We start from the raw sequence: 21,158 nt of genomic DNA, 5'->3' as shown, positions 1-21,158 counted from the left end.
TGTTTGAACTTCCATCTGGAAGTTTCTTATATTTAAATTTCCCATCCACCAGCGTAGCCTCTTTAGTCATCTGCATCATGCTCATCTTATCGTGCGTCCATATAATCTGTACGCCTGGAACTCGTGCACTGAAAAACATTCCACGATGCAAAAGTGTATCGTTAAAATGCGTTAATTTTTTTAGTGCGTTAATTTTCCTGTAATTAATTAATCGAAATTAACGCGTTAAAGTCCCACCACTAGTTTAAATATAAAGCCAAAGTTCCAATGGAAAAAAAGAGAATTCAGATTAGGGAAAGGTCTAAAGAGAGAAGTTGTTCATTTTATTGTAAAGCCGGCTGCAGTACATGCATAATGTTCTGTATTTACTGCATATGGTTAATTGGAACCATACATAATTTATAATCAGAGTAAACATTTATTGACATCTATTGCAAGATGATTAGTTACAAAATTCACCGGCTGTTTTGCATTTTGTGAGTTTTAGTCAAATAAAATATTTTCAATCATGTATTTCAATTTTGAAATTAATATATTAAAGTTAAAATTTCATCTCGCTAAAGTTAAAATTTCATCTCCCAATATCATGGCTCACCACACCCCTAGAAGCTCCCTGGCTTCTGGTGACTAATGCTGGCAGTGCCATTATTAATGTGATAATGTGACTTAGAGAATTAAATGCCAGTGATGATGGTAATACAATAGCATAACAAACTAAATTTTAATTAATCATAGTTTGGGTAATATATATATTTTTCTTCACCTACTTCAGTCCATACTGTGTATGTAGTCAGTTATTGAAGCATTCGTCTTTGCGCCACTGTCAAAAATACTGTTCAGTTATATAGGCTATGTGAACAAACATACAAGTAAACACAATATACAATGTCACGGTTATCAAATATTATTGAGGATATGTCTATGTATTGTACGATAAGTACAATATAAGAGTAATCGGATGTACTTCTTGGTACCTTGGGACTTCACCTTCAGCAACATATCAGCATGTCTCAGAACCTACACACAACAGAGAAAACCTAACTTTTACAGGTGCAAGGGGTAATGAACTAAATCTCAACTTCAGCCAAATGGCCAGAAAAGCACAGAAAAAAATGTTATTCCGCTAGCTAACCTACCTTAGCTAACTGCTAGCTAATTAGCCTAGGATAGCTAACCGCTAGCTAATCAGCCTACGATAGCTAACCACTAGCTAACCTACGATAGCTAACTGCTAGCTAACCAGCCTACGATAGCTAACCACTAGCTAACCTACGATAGCTAACTGCTAGGTAATTAGCCTAGGATAGCTAACCACTAACTAACCTACGATAGCTAACCGCTAGCTAACCAGCCTACGATAGCTAACCGCTAGCTAACCTACGATAGCTAACTGCTAGCTAACCAGCCTACGATAGCTAACCGCTAGCTAGCTAACTAGCATGACGTCACATCAATGTCAAAACTCGAGCGGGCAAAAACGCGGGGTTAAATATATAAAGCTGCACGTTTTAACATAACATTTATGCAATTTTCATAAACACGCGCTCAAACTGTCTTTTTTTCCTCCTTTAATGTTTTTTAATTTCCTTTTTTCGCGGCTAAACGCGAATATCCGCCGAATATATGAGCCTATGAGCTCATATATATGAGCCTGTGCGCATGCGCAAATTCTAACTCGAAGCACAGCGTTTTCTGCTGAAAAATTTGTCACGCAGAAGTGAATATATAAATGTTTTGATGACCGTAAAACGTTGTTGTGCAATAGGCTATATGCACGCGCTCTTCCGCATTCCGTGTTAGTCAGCTTCATCACTTCCGGTCTTGCTAGTAAACAGTGTAGCTATGGCGTTTTACTCGCTCGCTTCAGGATCTGCCCAGGATCACGGTCAACGACGTTACGCGTATTATTCACACATCGTGTCAGACCTCATCAACCATGAAAGAGAAGGGCTTCAAACTCTACATTTCAAGCTACGTCCACAATTATGAAGGTAAGATCCTAAACTGTTTACTACCCAATGCTAGTGTGGTGATACTGCTAATGTATGAAAATGTTCCTAATCTTTGTCGGTCTGAGTTTCAAACAAGGACTCAAGGACAGGAGAGGTCACCATTAGGGCAGAGTGCTATAGATCAATGAGGAGAAGTAAAAAGCCTCACAGTTTGAGCATAAGGGAAAGTTATCCTGCAGGTTCAGTGCAGGCTGGTTCATTAGACAGGTTCCTGTTAGTCAAATCAGGTTTCTGTGAATTACATCAAAGCTTTAAATCTAATACTGTTAAAGGCTACTGTTAAGTACATGATTGGTACTATGTTCCATCAGTAATATTAGTGTGAAATCTGTACACAGTAACTTACACAGATTCACAGAAACTAGATTGACTTCTGTGTTGTCACTTTCACACGTTCTGTGTGAATTTTCAATGAGTAAAGTGAGATTAACAATGTTTTGGCTTCAATTTAAACTTTTAACATATGCCAATGAACTGTAGTAATATGGTCCATATGTTTTTCAGAACACAGACCTTCTCACTTTACTCATGTATTCTCTTGTATAAAAAAAGTTCATATTTAGAAATTAATGTTTTCATGTTCAACTGCACTTGCAACCCAGTATGTATTATAACAGATTTGTGTATTTTCACAGATTTTGCTTAGTGATTCTCATCCAGTGCGGCTACAAAGCTGCCAGTGTACTTGTGTTGCAGGTACAGCTTTGTGCAGCCGTGTGGTTTGTTTATTGAAAATTATTTTGTGTACATCCAGGGTGTTAAACCTGGTCTTGTGAGTGAGATGACCATTCTTTCAGCCAGCCCTAGGGAAAGAAGGATAGCAGAAGGCATCAGGTTTTTATAAAAAAATGTTTTATTGATATTTGTATTAATACTATTTCTATTTTTTAATTGTTGTTGATTTATGTATTTATATTTTTAGTATAATTATCAGTGCTATGTTATATTCATTTATACTGTTAATTGATCAAGCAAGAAAGCCTAAATCAGATAGCTTCAGGCACATTTTTCCAGTGCTACTTAAACATGACAATCTTTCTCTAGTCATGGTCTTGCATTTGAGCATATACTTTATCAGACTTTGTGCAAACAATAAAAATGTTTTTTTTTGTGCTTTGTCTTATTCATAGGAGCAGCTTGTACAAGGGAGTGAGTTCACTTCTGCCTGAAGTTTCTGCACTCAGGGTGGATGAAGTCTACTGTGGCCTTTCTAGTGATGTGGCTCCAATGATTACAACTATGGGTATATCAAGTAATGTACTTCTGGTTGACTCTGCATTTGGAAAAGTGCAAGAGGGAAGTGTGTTATCTTATCATATGCCAATGAAGAGAGTGCCAAAAACTTGTCCACACACAGATGCCCCTTCTCCCCCCCCCAACTACCACTTTGTGAATATAGGCTGGAACCCTCTACCTGTTCCTTTGTCTGCACAGAACATCAGCAGCTCCACATGATGTCCCTGGAAACATCATTAGAAACAGCACACAAAATTGAAAAGTTCCTGTGTTGAGTGGCATAAATTGAGACAGTCTCGTGTCACCTCCTCCAAATTCAGTGAAGTATTTTCAACATACAAGTCCCACTGCACTTTCAAAGGTATGTTGGGGATGGCACCACATGGAACTGTGACATTTGTATCAGCACTTTACCAGGGGTCTATCAGTGACAAGGAAATCTTCAGGCAGTCAGGCATCACATCTCTACTGACACCTGACATGGCCATTATGGTAGACAAGGGATTCCTTGTTGATGACCTGGTTCCTTGTAAAGTACACAGGCCTGCTTTCCTGCACACGAGAACACAGATGCTGGAAGATGATGTGAGAGAGACCCAGCATATTGCACGTCTAAGGGTACATGTGGAGAGGATGATTAGACGAATTAAAGAAAACAAACTATTTGACACTGTAATACCACTCTCCATCACAGGAAGTATCAATCAAATTTTTACTGTGGCATGTCTTCTCTCCAACTACCAGAATGGTCCTTTTGTCAAGAAATGGGCCTCGGATGGTGGAAAGAGCTGTATGAGTACAGAATGGATAACATTTGCTCTTTCCCAAGGATACTTTTTACATTAATGTACAGGGCTTTTTGTTATTATTTTAGAAATGTTACTGAATTTTCCCTGATGTTTCCCTGCTGCAATTAAGGCTTTCATGATTTGAAGTAGGTTTACTAAATAAGGAAAAACAGCAGGGCAATGGTACTCCAGGACCAATGTTGGAAACCTGTAATAAATATTTAAGGGTGCATACGCATGTTGTCCATGTGTTTACTTTTCATGTACACTTCCTGCAGTTTGAACTATGACCACTTACTTTTTGTAAATAGTTACTTCACATCTAATGGGCTTCACTTTTAATGTTTAATATTTAATATAAATGTTTCACTTGTTTGTACTTAAGCTTGAGGAAATGTAAAACAATGACAAAGTGAAGGAAAATAAATAATTTTATTTTGAAACAAAGTCCTTGTGATTTGTCTATTGAGTTGTTTTTTTTAATATGAGAACTGTGCCAATGACATTCATGTTTTTCTATTCTACAGATCCTTATCAGGGTTATAAGAACATTTTAAACAAATACAACAATATATACAAACTGAGTTTATAGACATCTGGGCATGTATATGTCAAAAAAAGAAAGGGTCCACCTTTTGTTTAATGGTGTTAATTACCTCTGCATCTCTCAATATGCGCTGCACCAACATGTCCTCCTCAGCAAAAACAACAAAGTCACACCAGTCCATTCCTGTGATGAGCATCTGCCCCTGGATCTGTCAGTAGTAGTTATGATGATGCTTCAGCTGCAGTGTGCCCTGCTTTGTTTCTAGGTAAGAGCAGTCAACATAACTTTTAACATTAGGGCACTTCACCTCAACAAGGACGTACTGTGGGTTTTCAGTGGTCATACACAAGACCATCAGGAGAGGAGCCCATCCAAGGTGCATCTGGGTGCACCACAAATCCACAAGGGTAGACGTTGACATTTCTGGTCTGGCTTGAAGAGCAGCTGGCTCCATAGCAATTCCTCTTCTCATAGCAGAGGTTTGATAAGATCCTTTCAGGATCCTGTCATCCAGTTGCCCCCATGAACTTTGTCCTCTAATGGAACAAATTTCCCGGAAACGTGAGGAAGTTAAACGTGGCTTTCTAAGCTGATGCCATTCTCCACATTCACTTTGATTTCTGGTTGCGCACTCAACTTTGTGCGCCATTTCCCAGGTCATGGTAAGAGACTTGAGGTGGAGCTGTTCTTTTTCACTGCAAACAAACATGCAGTCTGAAGATGCCAGTTTGTAAACAACAGAAGGAACAGCTGGAGGCAGAGGTGCATCATGGCAGGGTGATGTAATCTTTAGCCACTAGCTGCTGGTAAGACAGATGACTACCAGCTTGCACCATTCCAAATGCACCCTCAACCAGTGGATGGTCTTGGGAGATGCCCATCGTAGTTATCAATGGTGCAGTTTGAGGAGGAAAATCTCTGTAAACCTCAGACACACGGAGGTCTGCCAGATCTCCACACACTGCTTTGTAAAATGTGCTCCTGTGAAAAAAACAGCGAGGCATCTCCCAGGAGATAATACGATGATGTACAAGAGGCATCATTGTGGGAAAAAATATTTCTCCGCTTTTATTCACATTTGAACAAAAAGTGGCATGTCCAAAATTATTCATACCCTTCTCAATAATCAAATAATAATTTGCCAGGGGTATGAATACTTTCAGGCATGACTGTATCTAATGTAAGTGCTTCTCAACCCTGGTACTGAAAGCCTATGATCTAAACATTTTAGTGTTTTCTCTGCTCCTAACACACCAGATTCAGCTAACCACCTAAGAAGCCAGTCCTTCTTGGGGCTAACATAGGTGTGTTAGAGCAGGGAACATTTACAGAGCAGAGGATCATAATGATCAGAGTTATATCTGCAGAGATCACTATTTATTTATACTCATACTGCTAATGTGCATGGTTGAATAACTCAACCTGTACTGTGGTATTTTATATTCATTCGTATGTTACTGTAATGATGCATACTAAAGTTTGTTTATGCAAAACAGGACTTCCGTTATGGTGAGTAGGTATAATTATTAGCCACTTTAGTTGGCACAATTCTTTTCAGGCCAGCTTTGTAGTTCAACAACTAAAGATCATTCAATTTCTCTGCATAGATTGATTGTCTTCACTCCACTCATCTCTGGCCCAGGCCACCCCTGAGCAGATATTATATGAGTGGTGGATCACTGTCAGCAGTGCAGTGGTATATGTGCTTTTTATTTTTAAAATCAATTACATTTTGCAGTCTTAATATCCGAGATGATGTCTTTGTAATTTAAAACTAGACTTGCATTTCCTGAAGGAAATACTATAGGGCTTGAAAAGGTGTGCCCCCTCTGCTCCATCTGCCCCTCTGCTCCATCACCCCCTCTGCTCCATCTGCCCCTCTGCTCTATCTGCCCCATTTGCCCCTCTCCCTCATCTGCCCCTCTGTTCCATTTGCCCCATTTGACCCTCTGCTCCATCGGCCCCCTCTACTCCATCTGCCCCATCAGCCCCTCTGCTCCATCTGCCCCATTTGCCCCTCTCCCTCATCTGCCCCTCTGCTCTATCTGCCCCATCTGCCCCTCTGCTCTGTCTGCCCCATTTGCCCCTCTCCCTCATCTGCCCCTCTGCTTTATCTGCCCTTTTGCCCCATCTGCCCCTCTGCTCCATCTGCCCCCTTTGCCCCATCTGCCCCTCTGCTCCATCTGCCCCTTTGCCCCATCTGCCCATCTCCCCCATCTGCTCTATCTGCCCCATTTGCCCCTCACCCTCATTTGCCCCTTTGCCCCTCTGCTCCATCTGCCCCTCTTCTCCATCTGCCCCATCTGCCCCTCTGCTCCATCTACCCCTCTGCTCCATCTGCCCCCTTTGCACCATCTGCCCATCTCCCCCATCTGCTCTATCTGCCCCATTTGCCCCTCACCCTCATCTGCCCCTTTGCCCCATCTGCCCCTCTGTTCCATCTGCCCCTCTGCTCCATCTGCCCCATCTGCATGTATGTATGTGTGTGTGTCTGTGTGGTGTATATGTGTGTGACTGTGTGTAGTGGGTATGAGAGATGCATGTGTGTGCGCGTGCGTGTGTGGGGGAGGGGGAGAGACATTCAAAAATAACTGACACTCTGTCTCTGCCACTCTGAGTGGAGAAGCCTTGTTTTATGTGATTTGCACCCTCCGATCAAACGGTCGTAGTTCGGGACCCATTTAACCTATCGCTTCACCGAAGAGATTGTGTGAGAGAGGAACCCTTGCTGATGATTTTGATATACCTTGGTGTGGTTTGACCCAAAAATGACTGATTTATGACAAGTTAAAAACACACAAAAATCTCAACAAAGCTGATTCTGATTCTGATATATTTATATGGGGGCCAATGGGGCAGTTTTCTGTGTCTAGTGCCAAACAAATGCTCATAACTCTAAAACTAATTCATCAAATGATTAGATATCTCGGCGTGCCAGAAAGGACAAGTTTCTCTCCCATTTAAAATTTAAATGGAGCTTCTAGGTCAAGGTGTAAGGATTTTACAGCAGTTTATCCAAGAACGTTTTGATCATTTTTTATGCCAGCTCACACTCTAACTGGCAGTGATGATTTGAAATTCTGAACATTCCACCATTCATTTTAAAATAGGGCCATTTTTCATTTTAAACTCAATTCTATTAAAATCTATAACTCTAATCGACTCCAAAAACGGATAGCACACCACACAGAGCCGAGACCTTCGAAACGCAGTTCGAACGGAGTCTGTACGTTAAGCGGTTCGGGCCGCATTAATTGCAGAAATTTGGAGAAAAGGAATAACAATATAGGGCTTTATAAATATAATAATCCCATAATTCCACATGACGTCATAATACCTGCTCTGTCGTCATAACGACGGCACAACAAATGAGGGTATATATATAATTGCATGTACAGTATAATTCCATATCAGTCTGTGCAAAGATGATGTCGTGGAAGGATATCAAAAGGTGTTGCCTCTGGTCCTGGTGCTGTGGAGGCGCCCAAGAAGATTCGGATGACACAGACATAGAGGAGGAATGCAGAAGAGTTCAAAAGAAAGAAAGAATAAAAAAGAAAAAACAAAACAAAACAAAAACAGGAGACCGACAGCACCCATTGCCTGAGTAAGTAAATGAGTACAATGGTGACAACTTATTTTGGGGCATATTTTGGGGCTTATTTTGTTCTTTTAACACAGCTGAATTTGGTGTTTATTGGTAAAACCAATAAGTGAAAAATAGAAAAAGAATCTGATAATTTGACAGGTTCATTTTTATTTTTACAAACCCAGGTCCACAAATAGTGATAGTCTCAATATAAATCAAATAATAATGATTCAATTACATTTGTGTCTTTCTGCTTGGCTTTGTATATTTATTGATTAGAAAATGTCTTTGAAGGGATTTTTTATGGGTTGTGTATACCGTATTTTCTGGACTATAGAGCGCACCTCAATATAAACCGCACCTACCAAGTTTTTTTAAATGGAAAATGTTGTATAAGCCGCACCGGACTATATGTCGCATATATCTACTGCTTATCTAATGCTTATATTAACACAGTTCAGCTAAAAAACATTGACCTGTTATTACATTGTAATATGTAATTAGGACAAAAAAAAATGAAATGAAAAAATCATTTTTGCAGTAGCACCTTTGAATAACAATGTTCTGTTCTCCAGTTTCACTCGACGAGACTGAGGACTCCTCCAGTGTTCTGGATGAGGCATGGGAGGAGCACATCAACGATGTCCTTGATGAGATTGAGGTCTCTTTGAATACAAGTGCTCTGGACGATGCCTGGAAGGAGCTGCTCCACGTTCTCCTCGACGAGACTGAGGACTCCTACAACCTATATCTAGGTGACTAAGACACATTCATACAGAATATCAATTTGATAACATATTTCATAATTTGCTGACATCAACGTGTTCAGTAGCTATTCATATCAGACAAGCGCACATTAACACAATTCAGATGAAAAACATTCACCTGTTACTTTCATGTAATATTTATTTATGGCTTCTTGAAAAAATCATTTTTGCAGTAGCATCTTTGAACAACAGTGTTCTGGATGAGGCCTGGGAGGAGCTGCTCCAGGTTCTCCTGGACGAGACTGAGGTCTCTTTGAACACAAGTGCTCTGGATGATGCCTGGAAGGAGCTGCTCCAGGTTCTCCTGGACGAGACTGAGGTCTCTTTGAACACAAGTGCTCTGGATGATGCCTGGAAGGAGCTGCTCCAGGTTCTCCTGGACGAGACTGAGGTCTCTTTGAACACAAGTGCTCTGGATGATGCCTGGAAGGAGCTGCTCCAGGTTCTCCTGGATGAGACTGAGTACTCCTACAACCCATTTCTAGGTGAATCTCAAGTTGATAACATATTGTAATTTGCTGATATCAACATGTTAAATAGTTATTTTCATATAACAACTCAACTTTATTTATAGAGCACTTTAAGAATGGCTTAATGGCTTAAGAACACATGCTGTGTTTAAAGCCAATGAATTAAAGTGGGTTTTAAGACTTGTTTTAAGACTTTTAAAAATGGGCAGTGAAGGGGCTTGTCTAACATGCAGTGGTAGGTTGTTCCATAATCTAGGAGCAGCGATGGAAAAAGCTCTATCCCCTCTGAGCTTACGCTTTGTGTTACTTCTGGAGTCTCCTGCCACAGGGCATATGTTGTCACATGCATCCCTGTAGGGAAGAGCAGGGCTGGCTTTGTAATTCACCCAATGATGGAAAATATTTATTAGAAAACAAAAAATATGCACTTGAACTTACAACTATTATTATATTTTGATTTAAGCTTCACTTTAAATGTTTCTTCTTGGGGATGGAAGTGTGAGGGTGAGAGAGAGATTATGTGCATGGGTTGGGTTAGAATATGTGTATGTCTTTGTGTTTCTGATTGAATGTTCATCACAAGTGCCAAACTAAAGTGGCTAATCTGTGTGGCATCAGCTAGAACCTACTGGCTGTGGCACTCACCCAAGTCAGCCAGGTGAGTCTGGATGTGTAAAAATGTACTGTACATCTCTGTAGATGCGTCTCCATGCGGTCCTCTGTGTGAGGGTTCGAGTCCTCGCCCCCTGTCCCGGATCAGCCACCAGACACACATCACTGCGGAGAACTTCACCTTCCACAGTGTACTGGGCAAGGGAAGCTATGGCAAGGTAGAGTCTTCCCCTTCACGCGGCTCCCGCGTCCTCCACACACACACTGACTCTGTGTCTCTCTTCACTTCTCCTGACTATTCACTTATCATTTTTACATGTCTGTCCTTTTGCCCTTCTATTGTTAAATCTCCACAAGAATAGACCAAACAAACACTATTCCATCAAACCTTCATATTTCATGGATGTGTGTGTATGTGTGTTTTTTTTTCTCTCACTCTGGTCTGTTTGTCTGTTTCTCTCCCTTGGTCCCTGCTCAGGTTCTTCTGGCTGAACTAAAGGGGAGTGAGGATTTGTTTGCTGTGAAAGCCTTGAGGAAAGACGCGATGAATGATAATGTAGAGTCCACCATGGTGGAGAAGAGGGTGCTAACTCTGGCCTGGGACTGTCCCTACCTGACGCACCTTTACGCCACCTTTCAGACCAAGGTAGTAAAGAACAAATGAAAGGTTATATTATACAGTTCCTCCACCTCTCAGTCAACAGTAATGGGATGTCCAGCAGGACTCTAGTAATTAACCACACCAGGCATTGTCACAACTGTTTACTGTATCTTATACTTCATGGAATCACTGTGGTATTTAGATGATTGTTGAGTCAGTAATTCTGCTTGTACTCATACCAAAGTGTTTATGGCATTGTCTGCATGTTAGGAGCACTTGTTCTTTGTCATGGAGTACCTCAACGGAGGTGACCTGATGTTCCGCATGCAGAAGACAGGATGCTTTGACCTCTACACAGCCACGTGAGGCAACACGCACACACACACGCACACACACATACACAATGATGTTTTTTTGTATGTCTTATATAAATATAAATGTAGGTGTGTGTAATTATAGTCCGGTCTGATGGCTCCTGGTTTGTTTCTTCCTTCCAGATTCTACGCAGCCGAAATTGTGTGTGGACTGCAGTTCCTTCATGGAAAGGGCATCATCCACAGGTTACACACTCAAACAAATCTATATGGACATTCTGTACTTTCACCTTTACTGTTCTTGTCTACTTAACCACATTTTTGCCACATTTTTGTATTTCTCACCTGCATTAGGGATCTCAAGTTGGACAATGTGATGCTTGATGGAGAAGGTCACATTAAGATAGCGGATTTTGGCTTGTGCAAAGAGAATGTTTTTGGGAACAATCTTGCCAAAACATTCTGTGGGACACCATTCTACATGGCCCCTGAGGTATGAGATGGCATCAAATGAATTTGACATTGAATGTTCTCACCTGTAGCAATGTCAATGTAATTCAGTATGCCCTGAATGCGAATGTGTGTGTGTGTGTGTGTGTAGATCATTCTGGGTGAGAGGTATTCTTTTTCTGTGGATTGGTGGGCATTTGGTGTGCTCCTGTATGGGATGCTGATTGGGAAGCCTCCATTCGATGGTGAGGAGATAGATGATGTGTTTGATTCCATCATTACGGACACACCTGAATTCCCTGACTGGATCACACTGGATACCAGAGACCTGCTAGAGCGAGTAAGCATGCACAAAACCACACCTGATGACCTATTAATAATAGTAATAATAATAATACTAATAATAATAATACTTCACAACCAAGACATGAATAGACACACTGAGATATTTCTATTATGAATAATAATCTTGCTTTTGGTTTTCTTTCATGAACAAAGCTGTTTGAGCGAGACCCTTCTTATAGACTGGGTGTTGTGGGTAACATCCGAGATCAGTCATTTTTCGAGATCATTGACTGGTCTGCTCTGGAAAGGAGAGAGGTCAAACCCCCTTACGTGACAGAAGTGGTATGAGCTTTCTTTCCATCCCTTTCCAGTTTACAGTCACTTTACAGTCATCTCTCATTCCTGTTTTTTTTTTTTTTTTTACTAAATTGCTAAAATACACATACTGAAAAGCAGCCTCTGTTCATCATGTGATTTGCTTCCATTCTCCTCCACCCACAGACATCATCCAATGACAGTGGCAACTGTGAGCAGGAATACGACCGCCTGTCCATGTGTGACCAGAATCCCTTTGCTGGCTTTTCATTCGTCAACCAGTCGACGAACGATGCTAGTGCGCCAACACTGTGCCGAGCGCACAAGTGTGAAACCACGTATTGGTGCGTGTATTGCTTTATTATATTGCTTTATAATTTTTTTATTAAATATGTTTGTACTCTTTTCTGGTAAGGGGTTTTAATTGTATTCAGATAAAGTAACGTTTTATTTTATTGTAGGTGAAGTGTCGACTCTGCTCCACGGAGCTTTCTTACATCAACAAGAGCACTTCATCAATGCTGAGGCATTATAGAGCTCGGCATGGCAATGAAGAATCAGCACATACTGGTGAGAGTACCCCAGGAGTGTTAAAATTCTCAAATAAAATTAAAATGTTCTAATTTAAAATGCTTTGTGTAACTATGTAATATTGTTTGCAAACTTGTCAGTACTTTAATAAGGCAAAAAAATATTTCCTTACAGTTCCTAACAAGCAAGCTGTGGATGAGGCTGTGATCAACAAAGATGTTTATGCACACCATCTTCGTCTGTACCCTGTGAAAGACTTTTCTAAGGCAGGAGAACTTGTATCTAAGAGGAGAAATCGCCTTGGAACCAACACACTTCAAAAACTTTTGTTCCTCAATAAAAATACATAAATGAATGAATTTCTTGTCATTTTTTGTGTTTTATATTATTTTTCTTTTTCATTAATGAAAATCCTTACATAAGTTGCACATTTTAGCTGAATTTTATTAGACACATTTGCTATATGAAATTATAAAATGATGAGATCATATTTTAAGTAAACGAATGTTGATAAATATTTCACGAGTTGATGTGTTTTCAGGATGCTTTTTCAACTTTTCATTTTGTTTACTTGCAATGATATTATAACTACTGCAGGGGTCACTATTAAGTGACCAACACCGTGTCAATACAGTGTCAACACAGTTTGTGTAGTGTGTCGATACACTCCTTGAGGTATCATCTTCCCATCACTATCAACCAGCGCATGGAGCATCTTCTGCAAGAGTGTAAATTAAAAAAATGTAAATGTGCCTTATTTTGTCAATTGTGATTTTTACACCCCAATCAAAATTTGTCCTCTGCTTTTAACCCATCTGTGCAGTTAGAACACACACACACACTAGTGATTACTAGGGGGCTGTGGATCACACGTGCCCAGAGCGGTGGGCAGCCCTAGCCCGGCGCCCGGGGAGCAGTTGGGGTTAGGTGCCTTGCTCAAGGGCACCTCAGTCATGGCCTCAGGTCTGGGAATCGAACCAATTATGAATTATATTTTACATGTATCAAATCCATCATATTTCTGTGGGTAGTGTTTCATTATAGCAGTCATCAAATCACTAAAACATTTTTAATTGTTTTGGATACTAAGATGTGCACCATTATAAAATTTTCTCTTTCATAATATTAAAATCACTGTGTGAATTTTAGGTTGTAAAATTAAAAAAATGTTCTGTTTCAGGTGAAGTGCCTGGTCTGCTCTCAGCAGTTGGCTTATAACAACAACACCTCATCAATGCTAAGACCATGTTGATAAAAAAATAAACCAACTTAGGCCCAGCACAGTAGAAAAACAGTAGAGTTATGCACAATCATTACCCAAGTTCACAATCATGACCACCCACCATAAAAATAAAATGCCCCACTAAAAAAGCACTGACTACTTCCACATTCATCATAAAATTGTTAACAACCTCATACAGCAAACCCACATGAGTGATAAATATAAATAAGTTATCAAAAGACCTGCTCAAAGGTTTTTCTAAGAATTTTTGAAGTTTACAGTGATACATTGTGATGAAATGCATTTTATTATTCAGCCATCACTCCTTTTTCTCAGCATTCTGCTCAACACAACAGTGAGATTTGGAAAACATGTACAACAAACAATGTAGTTTTATCAGTTGCCTTTATTGAAACAACAAATGTCAATTTTAATGCATTTAAACAGTTTATGCTGTAAAAAAAAGAGTTTCCTTGTCTTCAAACCACAAGATACATGAAGCACTTCATGGTTTTGTGCACTGTGTCATGAAGCTTCGAGTAATGAACCTTTTTTCAACTCATTTCGGAGGAAAGCTTCGGTGCTTCACAAAGCTTCGGTTTGCCATCACTAGAGAACACTCAGGGAGAAAAACGAAAACAGGCGAATGAAACGCAGCGACAAAGCGAGCGAGAGAAAATGGCTTGGGCTGTGAGTGCATAGACAACAAACAACTTCAGCAATGAGCTGCTGAAGTTGCCCACTCTAAGTAGGCTACAAACAGCTGTAGCCTATCGCGTCTGATTGCCCCCAGGTCTAGCTCGCGAGCTCCTCCTTGTGGCGACAGGAGGAAGGCGTCTGGGTCCAACCCTGACAAAAGCTTTGAAAGGAAATAAATACAATGCATTTTAAAAGCTAAGAGGCGGACACAAATGCTGAGGAGAGCAGGGTTTTATAGCTGGAGTGCTAACATAGAGGATACGAGGGTAACGAGGCATACTAATTAAAATACAACTATCACAAATCAAGAACTAACAACCAGACAGGATAACTCGGATAACAAAAGACAGAGGATAAAACAAATACAAGAACTCAGAACAAGGCAGATAAACACACAACAAGGATTATCACAATGACTTCCAAAGAGGGACTGAAACACAGGGAGTACAAGTACCAAACACATCAAGACAAACTAGAAACACCTGAGCTGAAAGCTAGGAAGGAGGGAAAGACAAGACAAGGTGAACAACAGAAGACACGGACTGGACTAACTGGGGAATGGATCTAAACAAGGTTACACAGAAGACACGGACTGGACTAACTGGGGAACGGATCTACACAAGGTTACACAGAAGACACGGACTGGACTAACTGGGAAACGGATCTAAACAAGGTTACACAGAAGACATGGACTGGACTAACTGGGGAATGGATCTACACAAGGTTACACAGAAGACACGGACTGGACTAACTGGGGAACGGATCTACACAAGGTTACACAGAAGACACGGACTGGACTCACTGGGGAACGGATCTACACAAGGTTACACAGAAGACACGGACTGGACTAACTGGGGAACGGATCTAAACAAGGTTACACAGAAGACATGGACAGGACTGACAGCAGGAGAGAACAACGACAGGGGTGTGACAGACAGAGGGAAAGCATAGAAACAGGGCGGGATAAACAGACGAGGAGAACACAGGCACATTGAACAGTACTGGAGTGACAGTTAGAGAGGGGATTTGCACAGGTTAACATTTAAATAAGTGTAAAATCTTTGTCTTATACTGTATATGTGTATGGTGTATATATATAAAGATATATATATTTTTGGTATAGGCTCTATAGGCTTTATGTGTGGTATATATGTGCACTGTGTGAATATTGGTGCATTTAAGCTATTTTTACTACTTGCCAATTAAACACAAGCATATGATCAAATGGTTTATAATACACTGCTTTTTGTTGGATTCTCATATTTAGAGATACATGCTCAGACGGTGCTTTATGGGAAACATTTGTAGGTGCAGTCATATGAAAAAGTTTGGGCACCTCTATTCATCTTAATCATTTGTAGTTATCAAAATTTGGGTTTTTGCAACAGCTATTTCAGTTTCATATATCTAATAACTGATGGACACAGTAATATTTCAAGATTTTCAGGTTTATTGTACTAACAGAAAATGTGCAATATGCATTAAAACAATATTAGACAGGTGCAAAAGTATGGACACCCTTATCATTTTCTTGATTTGAATACTCCCAACTACTTTTTACTGACGTACTGAAGCACTAAATTGGTTTGGTAACTTCAATGAGCTTTGAACTTCATAGCCAGGTGTATCCAATCATGAGAAAAAGGTATTTAAGATGGCCACTTGCAAGTTGTTCTCCTATTTGAATCTCCTCTGAAGAGTGGCATCATGGGCTCATCAAAACAACTCACAAATGATCTGAAAACGAAGATTGTTCAACATAGTTGTTTAGGAGAAGGATACAAAAAGTTGTCTCAGAGATTTAACCTGTCAGTTTCCACTGTGAGGAACATAGTAAGGAAATGGAAGACCACAGGGACAGTTCTTGTTAAGCCCAGAAGTTGCAGGCCAAGAAAAATATCAGCGAGGCAGTGAAGAAGAATGGTGAGAACAGTCAAGGACAATCCACAGACCACCTCCAAAGACCTGCAGCATCATCTTGCTGCAGACGGTGTCACTATGCATCGGTCAACAATACAGCACACTCTGCACAAGGAGAAGCTGTATGGGAGTTGTGATGCGAAAGAGGCCATTTCTGCAAGCACGCCACAAACAGATTTTTAACACAACGAGAAATCTCACGGAGTCCCTTCTCACGAGGTCTCGTGACACAAGATCTCGTCACACCCCTAGTTATCACTCTTAAGTGTTATGAGGTGTGTGTGTGTGTGGGGCTGGTGTGATGTCGGTCACAGAGACACACTTACTGCAAGTCAACACTTTGCTTTCCATTAATAGACATTTAAACTCACATGATTAACCAGCACCATTATCACACACACACACACACACACACACACACCGCGCAGTGTTGGACTGTGCTAAAAACAATAGAAGCTAGAGATGTGCAATTTCTGTACTGATCAAATTATAAAAATAGATAGATAAATAAAAAGTAAGAATTCACATAAAATGAAGAATGTATGGACTGAGAATAAGTGAATGAAAAGGAGACAGTGACATTACTCTGCTAAGAAAGGACAGGACCTTTTGTGTGTGAACGTGTGGTGAGGAAACATTCATGCTGCATCAGTGTGTAATTGATGTCCCCACAATAACACTGAATAGTGTGTGTGAGAGAGAGAGAGACTACAAGCTATCAGAGCAGCAGAGTTAGAGAAAATCATCACGTTTCAGTTTCTTGACATTTCTTCTTCTTGCTGTGAGTGATGTTTTATGGTCACAATACACTTCACTGTCTGGGAAGGACCATGGCTGGATACTGGTGGGTCTTCAGAATTAAACGTGTGTTTAGCAGACACGCCTGACTGCAGGGCACTGGGTCTGAAACGATGATAATGTGTAGGAGGTGTGTGTGTGTGGCAGAGAAACACACAGATTCAGCACTAAAATATGAGGAGAATTTTGTTATAAGGTGAAGCAGTGACTTGTCCTCTACAACAAAAACTTACTACTGCAGGCAAAACCACAATAACTGCACACGCACACACACACACACAACATGTACTACACAGACTAGTTTTCAGCACTGTAAATATCCCCAAAAGCAAAAGGAAGCCATTAATGAAATTGTTGAACTTGGCATTGAACGGAAGTGAACAACATGCTTTCATGGTCATTTCAGTAGCCTACAGAAGATGTGAGAACCATGACGTCATAACATTTACTTTTACTTGTGCTCAAGTGTGTGGAATTACTCATCGAAGTATCATGAGACAAATGAGTCACTTTGATTTCTTATCAGACGTTTATTTCTGCTGCTGTATTACTGTAACATAAGCCCTCAGAGGGCAGGAAGATGAGCTATTGATCCAAAGTGAAAATCATCTAAAGAGCCCTCGCTGTCCTCTCTGTCCTGACACGCACAATCTTTCAACTGATATTCAAGATAAATCTCACAGATTTGATTATCTCACTTTTGATGAGAAATAAATGAGTAGCAATCTTTTTATTGTCGCTGCTGTTGTTATAGCTGCTGCTAGTGGTAATCGTGTTATTGTAGCTGGTGGTGTTGGAGTTGCTGGTTAGTGGTAATACTGTTGTCATTTAGCTAGTGCTGGTAATGCTGGTGGTGGTGGTGGAGAACTGCTGGTGGTGGTGGTGTTATTGTAGTTGGATGTTTTGATGCCCTGTGACGTGTGCTGGAGTGGTTTCCTGGTTCCTGATGATTCAGAGGAGATGTGGTTTTAGGATTTTCAATCTCCAGATATAATCACGAATCTTCAGAGTTCCCTCATACCAGTCAGGGGTGTTTTACTGAGCGTCTCTCTGGACATGGGATCACTTCGAAGGCCTCTTCCCTCCTCATTCCTGCTAGTCTACAGCCGTCACACGCCAAATCATGGGTGGTGGATCCCATGAAGTCTGAGGATCTTCCTGGTCCTGACAGCTTCAGCGTCCACTCGACCTCCTGAGCAGCTTGCTGTGCATTCTGGGTATGTGAGGACTGGCAGGACAGGCGTGTTTACGGCTTTAATCTTATTGTTCCTGTTCAACTGACCCTTGAGGACCTGCCTGACCTTCTGGAGATACTTAGATGTTGTTGTCTTTTTTTGTTTCTGCCCCGTGGTTTGTGTCATTGGAGAGTCCGCAGGTATTTGTAGCTCCAGTCTGTTACGCTGCCTTGTGGACCTTCAAGAGCACTAAGTACACACTAATAACTATATGGCCTGTGTACTAATACAAATAGATGCCGAAAAGAAACACAAGTGAGTTAGTGTGAGACAGGAAGAGCGTTTCCATGGAGATTGTATACTTTTCGTGGTTTCGTTATTGGTGATAATGATCATTCTGAAGTAATCGTTCAGAGGAGCTTTAGGGAGACAGCCAATGCATGTGATTCTCTTAATGAAACTATCTTGCCCATACTGGACCTTGTGAATATGTGTGTGTGTGTGTGTGTTTAAATAACAGGGCAGAGAGGAATTGCCATTTCCTGTCTATATATGCACATATCTGCTTACATCATTTCCCTCCTGTATTCTATTCTTCATGAAGCTCAAATCTTTTTCAACCACTCTCTCTTTCTCTCCCTCCCCCTCTCTGTTTTCTTTTTGTCTTCCACTTGTTTCCTCCCTCACCCTCTACCCCAGGGGTGGCCAACCCGCGGCTCTTTGCCTGGTTTCATGCGGCTCTTTGCCTGGTTTCATGCGGCTCCCCAGCCGGTCCGCGGGCTCACCTGCATAAACGGGGCGACACACTGCTACATTTTCGTGGTGCGCGGTTAGTTTACAAGCCTAGCGAGCCGCTAATACTTTTAAAACCGGTGTAGTGGAAAACACGCATTTGACTGTCTTCACACCTAATAATTTACACTCGCACATGCCAAGAGTGCACATGCCAATATCACGTGAACAGAACAGTGTAGAAATAACTGATACATGGAAATACTTCTGAAAGTTGACAGCATCCTGACCTCATGGAGTGTTGAATTGAAAATAAAACATATTGTTGGAAACATCCCAGGGACTGAAAGATGGGGAGATTATAGTGGACACTGTGGAACGTTGACCCCAAGGTTGTCCTCTAAGTGCTTTGTTCCAAATGTGCTTAGTTTTTAATGCTGCATTGGCAATATTGCAAAAGAAAATGGTCATGCCAGCAAATACCAAATTAAATTGAGTGTGTGTCTGTGTGAGCAGGAGGTGAGGAAGAGTGATCTAACAGGAGGGTGAAGTGGATGAGGTGAGGAAGAGTGATCTAACAGGAGGGTGAAGTGGCGGAGGTGAGGAAGAGTGATCTAACAGGAGGGTGAAGTGGATGAGGTGAGGAAGAGTGATCTAACAGGAGGGTGAAGTGGCGGAGGTGAGGAAGAGTGATCTAAGAGGAGGCGGTTTAAGGCATCGGTGACCTGTACAGTGTTTCACATCCCCCAGAACACGTACAGATGGACACTGCATTAGAATGGTAGATTTCACATTCAACATGCCTACAACAGCACAACTGCCCTGGATTTACTCAGCTTGATGTGTCCAGAGCTGGGCATCCTGTGTGATGTCAATATCACAGGGTCACCTGGAATATCCCATGATTCTCAACTGATGGGTCACTTTTGGGTCGCGGACAGCTTGTACAAAAATTAATAGGCTACTCTTCACACTTCTACTCTTCATAATTGTAAAAAGATTCCCGGGTCTTTCTCTGCCCGCCTCTGGGGGAATGTTATCGCAGCTATCCACCCTGGCTGGTAAGTACATTCCATACATCTATCCTATGTTGCACTTTTAGGTTGCACATAAAGGGCAGTCATGGCCTGGCGGTTAGGGAACTGGTCTTGTGACCGGAGGGTCGTGGGTTCGATTCCCAGACAGGCCATGACTGAGATGCCCTTGAGCAAGGCACCTAACCCCAACTGCTCCCTGGGCGCCGGGCTAGGGCTGCCCACCGCTCTGGGCACGTGTGATCCACAGCCCCCTAGTAATCACTAGTGTGTGTGTTCTGACTGCACAGATGGGTTAAAAGCGGAGGACAAATTTCGATTGGGGTGTAAAAATCACAATTGACAAAAAAAAAATATATAATATAAATAAACTCACACACACCCATACATCGCACTCATTTGTACTATATGTATTTGGTTTACTTTCTGTTCTTCTTTGCAGTGGTCATTTGAGCTGGTTGCGTGTTTTATTTTATTATTATCATTATTATTTTTATTTTTTATTATTATTATTAATTTTTTTTCTCTTCTTCTTTCTTTTCCTGCCTCTTTGTCTTTTCCCTTTTTATTCTTTCTCTCCCCCTCTTTTCTTGGTCCACCTAACCCCAATATCACTTTGTATATTGTTATCACTATATTATATATTGTTATCACTATACTATATATTATACAGAATTGTTATAATTGCCATTTAATCTGTACATAAAAACAAAGTTGTCCTCCAAAGATGGGGGGGTGGAGGTGGGCCAAAAAAAAAAAAAAGAATGTTTGGCCCACACAAAATCTCACCTCGCCAAATCTGACCCTACTGATCTAGCCTGACTAGAAGAGGTTTTCTTAGACAGCAACACACGTTAGAGCAAGATACCTCAGCAGAGTCATGGGACGGATCCCCGAGGGAGCACAAACATGTCCGTAGATGAAGTGTCTGAAGATGAAGGTCAATATGCAAGTACTATACATGTAATACGCAACATTTCTATTTGTTCTAGCTGAAATAGCAACTAAACATTGACGAACATTAATTACGTCAGATAAACTCTCCTAAAACACGTGCATTT

General features: G+C 41.0%; 1 protein-coding gene and 1 long non-coding RNA gene across 2 annotated transcripts; both read left to right on the top strand.

Annotated features, from left to right (window-relative positions):
• Nucleotides 1-486: 486 nt before the first annotated feature.
• LOC143481077 (uncharacterized) lies at nt 487-4,451 on the top strand. Its single transcript, XR_013121956.1, has 3 exons — nt 487-1,991; nt 2,767-2,846; nt 3,143-4,451. It is a non-coding gene; the product is annotated as an uncharacterized LOC143481077 (long non-coding RNA).
• A 4,250-nt stretch (nt 4,452-8,701) lies between these two features.
• LOC143480922 (protein kinase C delta type-like) lies at nt 8,702-12,826 on the top strand. The gene is made up of 12 exons (XM_076978791.1): nt 8,702-8,927; nt 9,113-9,424; nt 10,109-10,239; nt 10,500-10,667; nt 10,893-10,984; nt 11,120-11,182; nt 11,291-11,429; nt 11,538-11,726; nt 11,885-12,013; nt 12,173-12,330; nt 12,448-12,556; nt 12,692-12,826. The coding sequence occupies exons 1-11, from the start codon at nt 8,732-8,734 to the stop codon at nt 12,449-12,451; spliced, it is 1,581 nt and encodes a 526-aa protein (XP_076834906.1). The 5' UTR covers nt 8,702-8,731; the 3' UTR covers nt 12,452-12,556; nt 12,692-12,826.
• The last annotated feature ends 8,332 nt before the right edge of the window (nt 12,827-21,158 follow it).

The sequence above is a fragment of the Brachyhypopomus gauderio genome, chromosome 17, assembly GCF_052324685.1.
Source record: "Brachyhypopomus gauderio isolate BG-103 chromosome 17, BGAUD_0.2, whole genome shotgun sequence".
Classification (NCBI taxonomy): Eukaryota; Metazoa; Chordata; class Actinopteri; order Gymnotiformes; family Hypopomidae; genus Brachyhypopomus; species Brachyhypopomus gauderio.
The sequence above is the reverse complement of the archived record's forward strand: the minus strand, read 5'-3'. Positions and strand labels throughout refer to the sequence as shown.

Bases quoted from the DNA above. Each gene is read 5' to 3' on its own strand.
- LOC143480922 (XM_076978791.1), top strand. From the start codon at position 8,732: ATGTTCTGTTCTCCAGTTTCACTCGACGAGACTGAGGACTCCTCCAGT. The intron at 9,425-10,108 runs GTGAATCTCAAG...ACATCTCTGTAG, and splicing joins CTCCTACAACCCATTTCTAG to ATGCGTCTCCATGCGGTCCT. The intron at 10,240-10,499 runs GTAGAGTCTTCC...GTCCCTGCTCAG, and splicing joins GCAAGGGAAGCTATGGCAAG to GTTCTTCTGGCTGAACTAAA.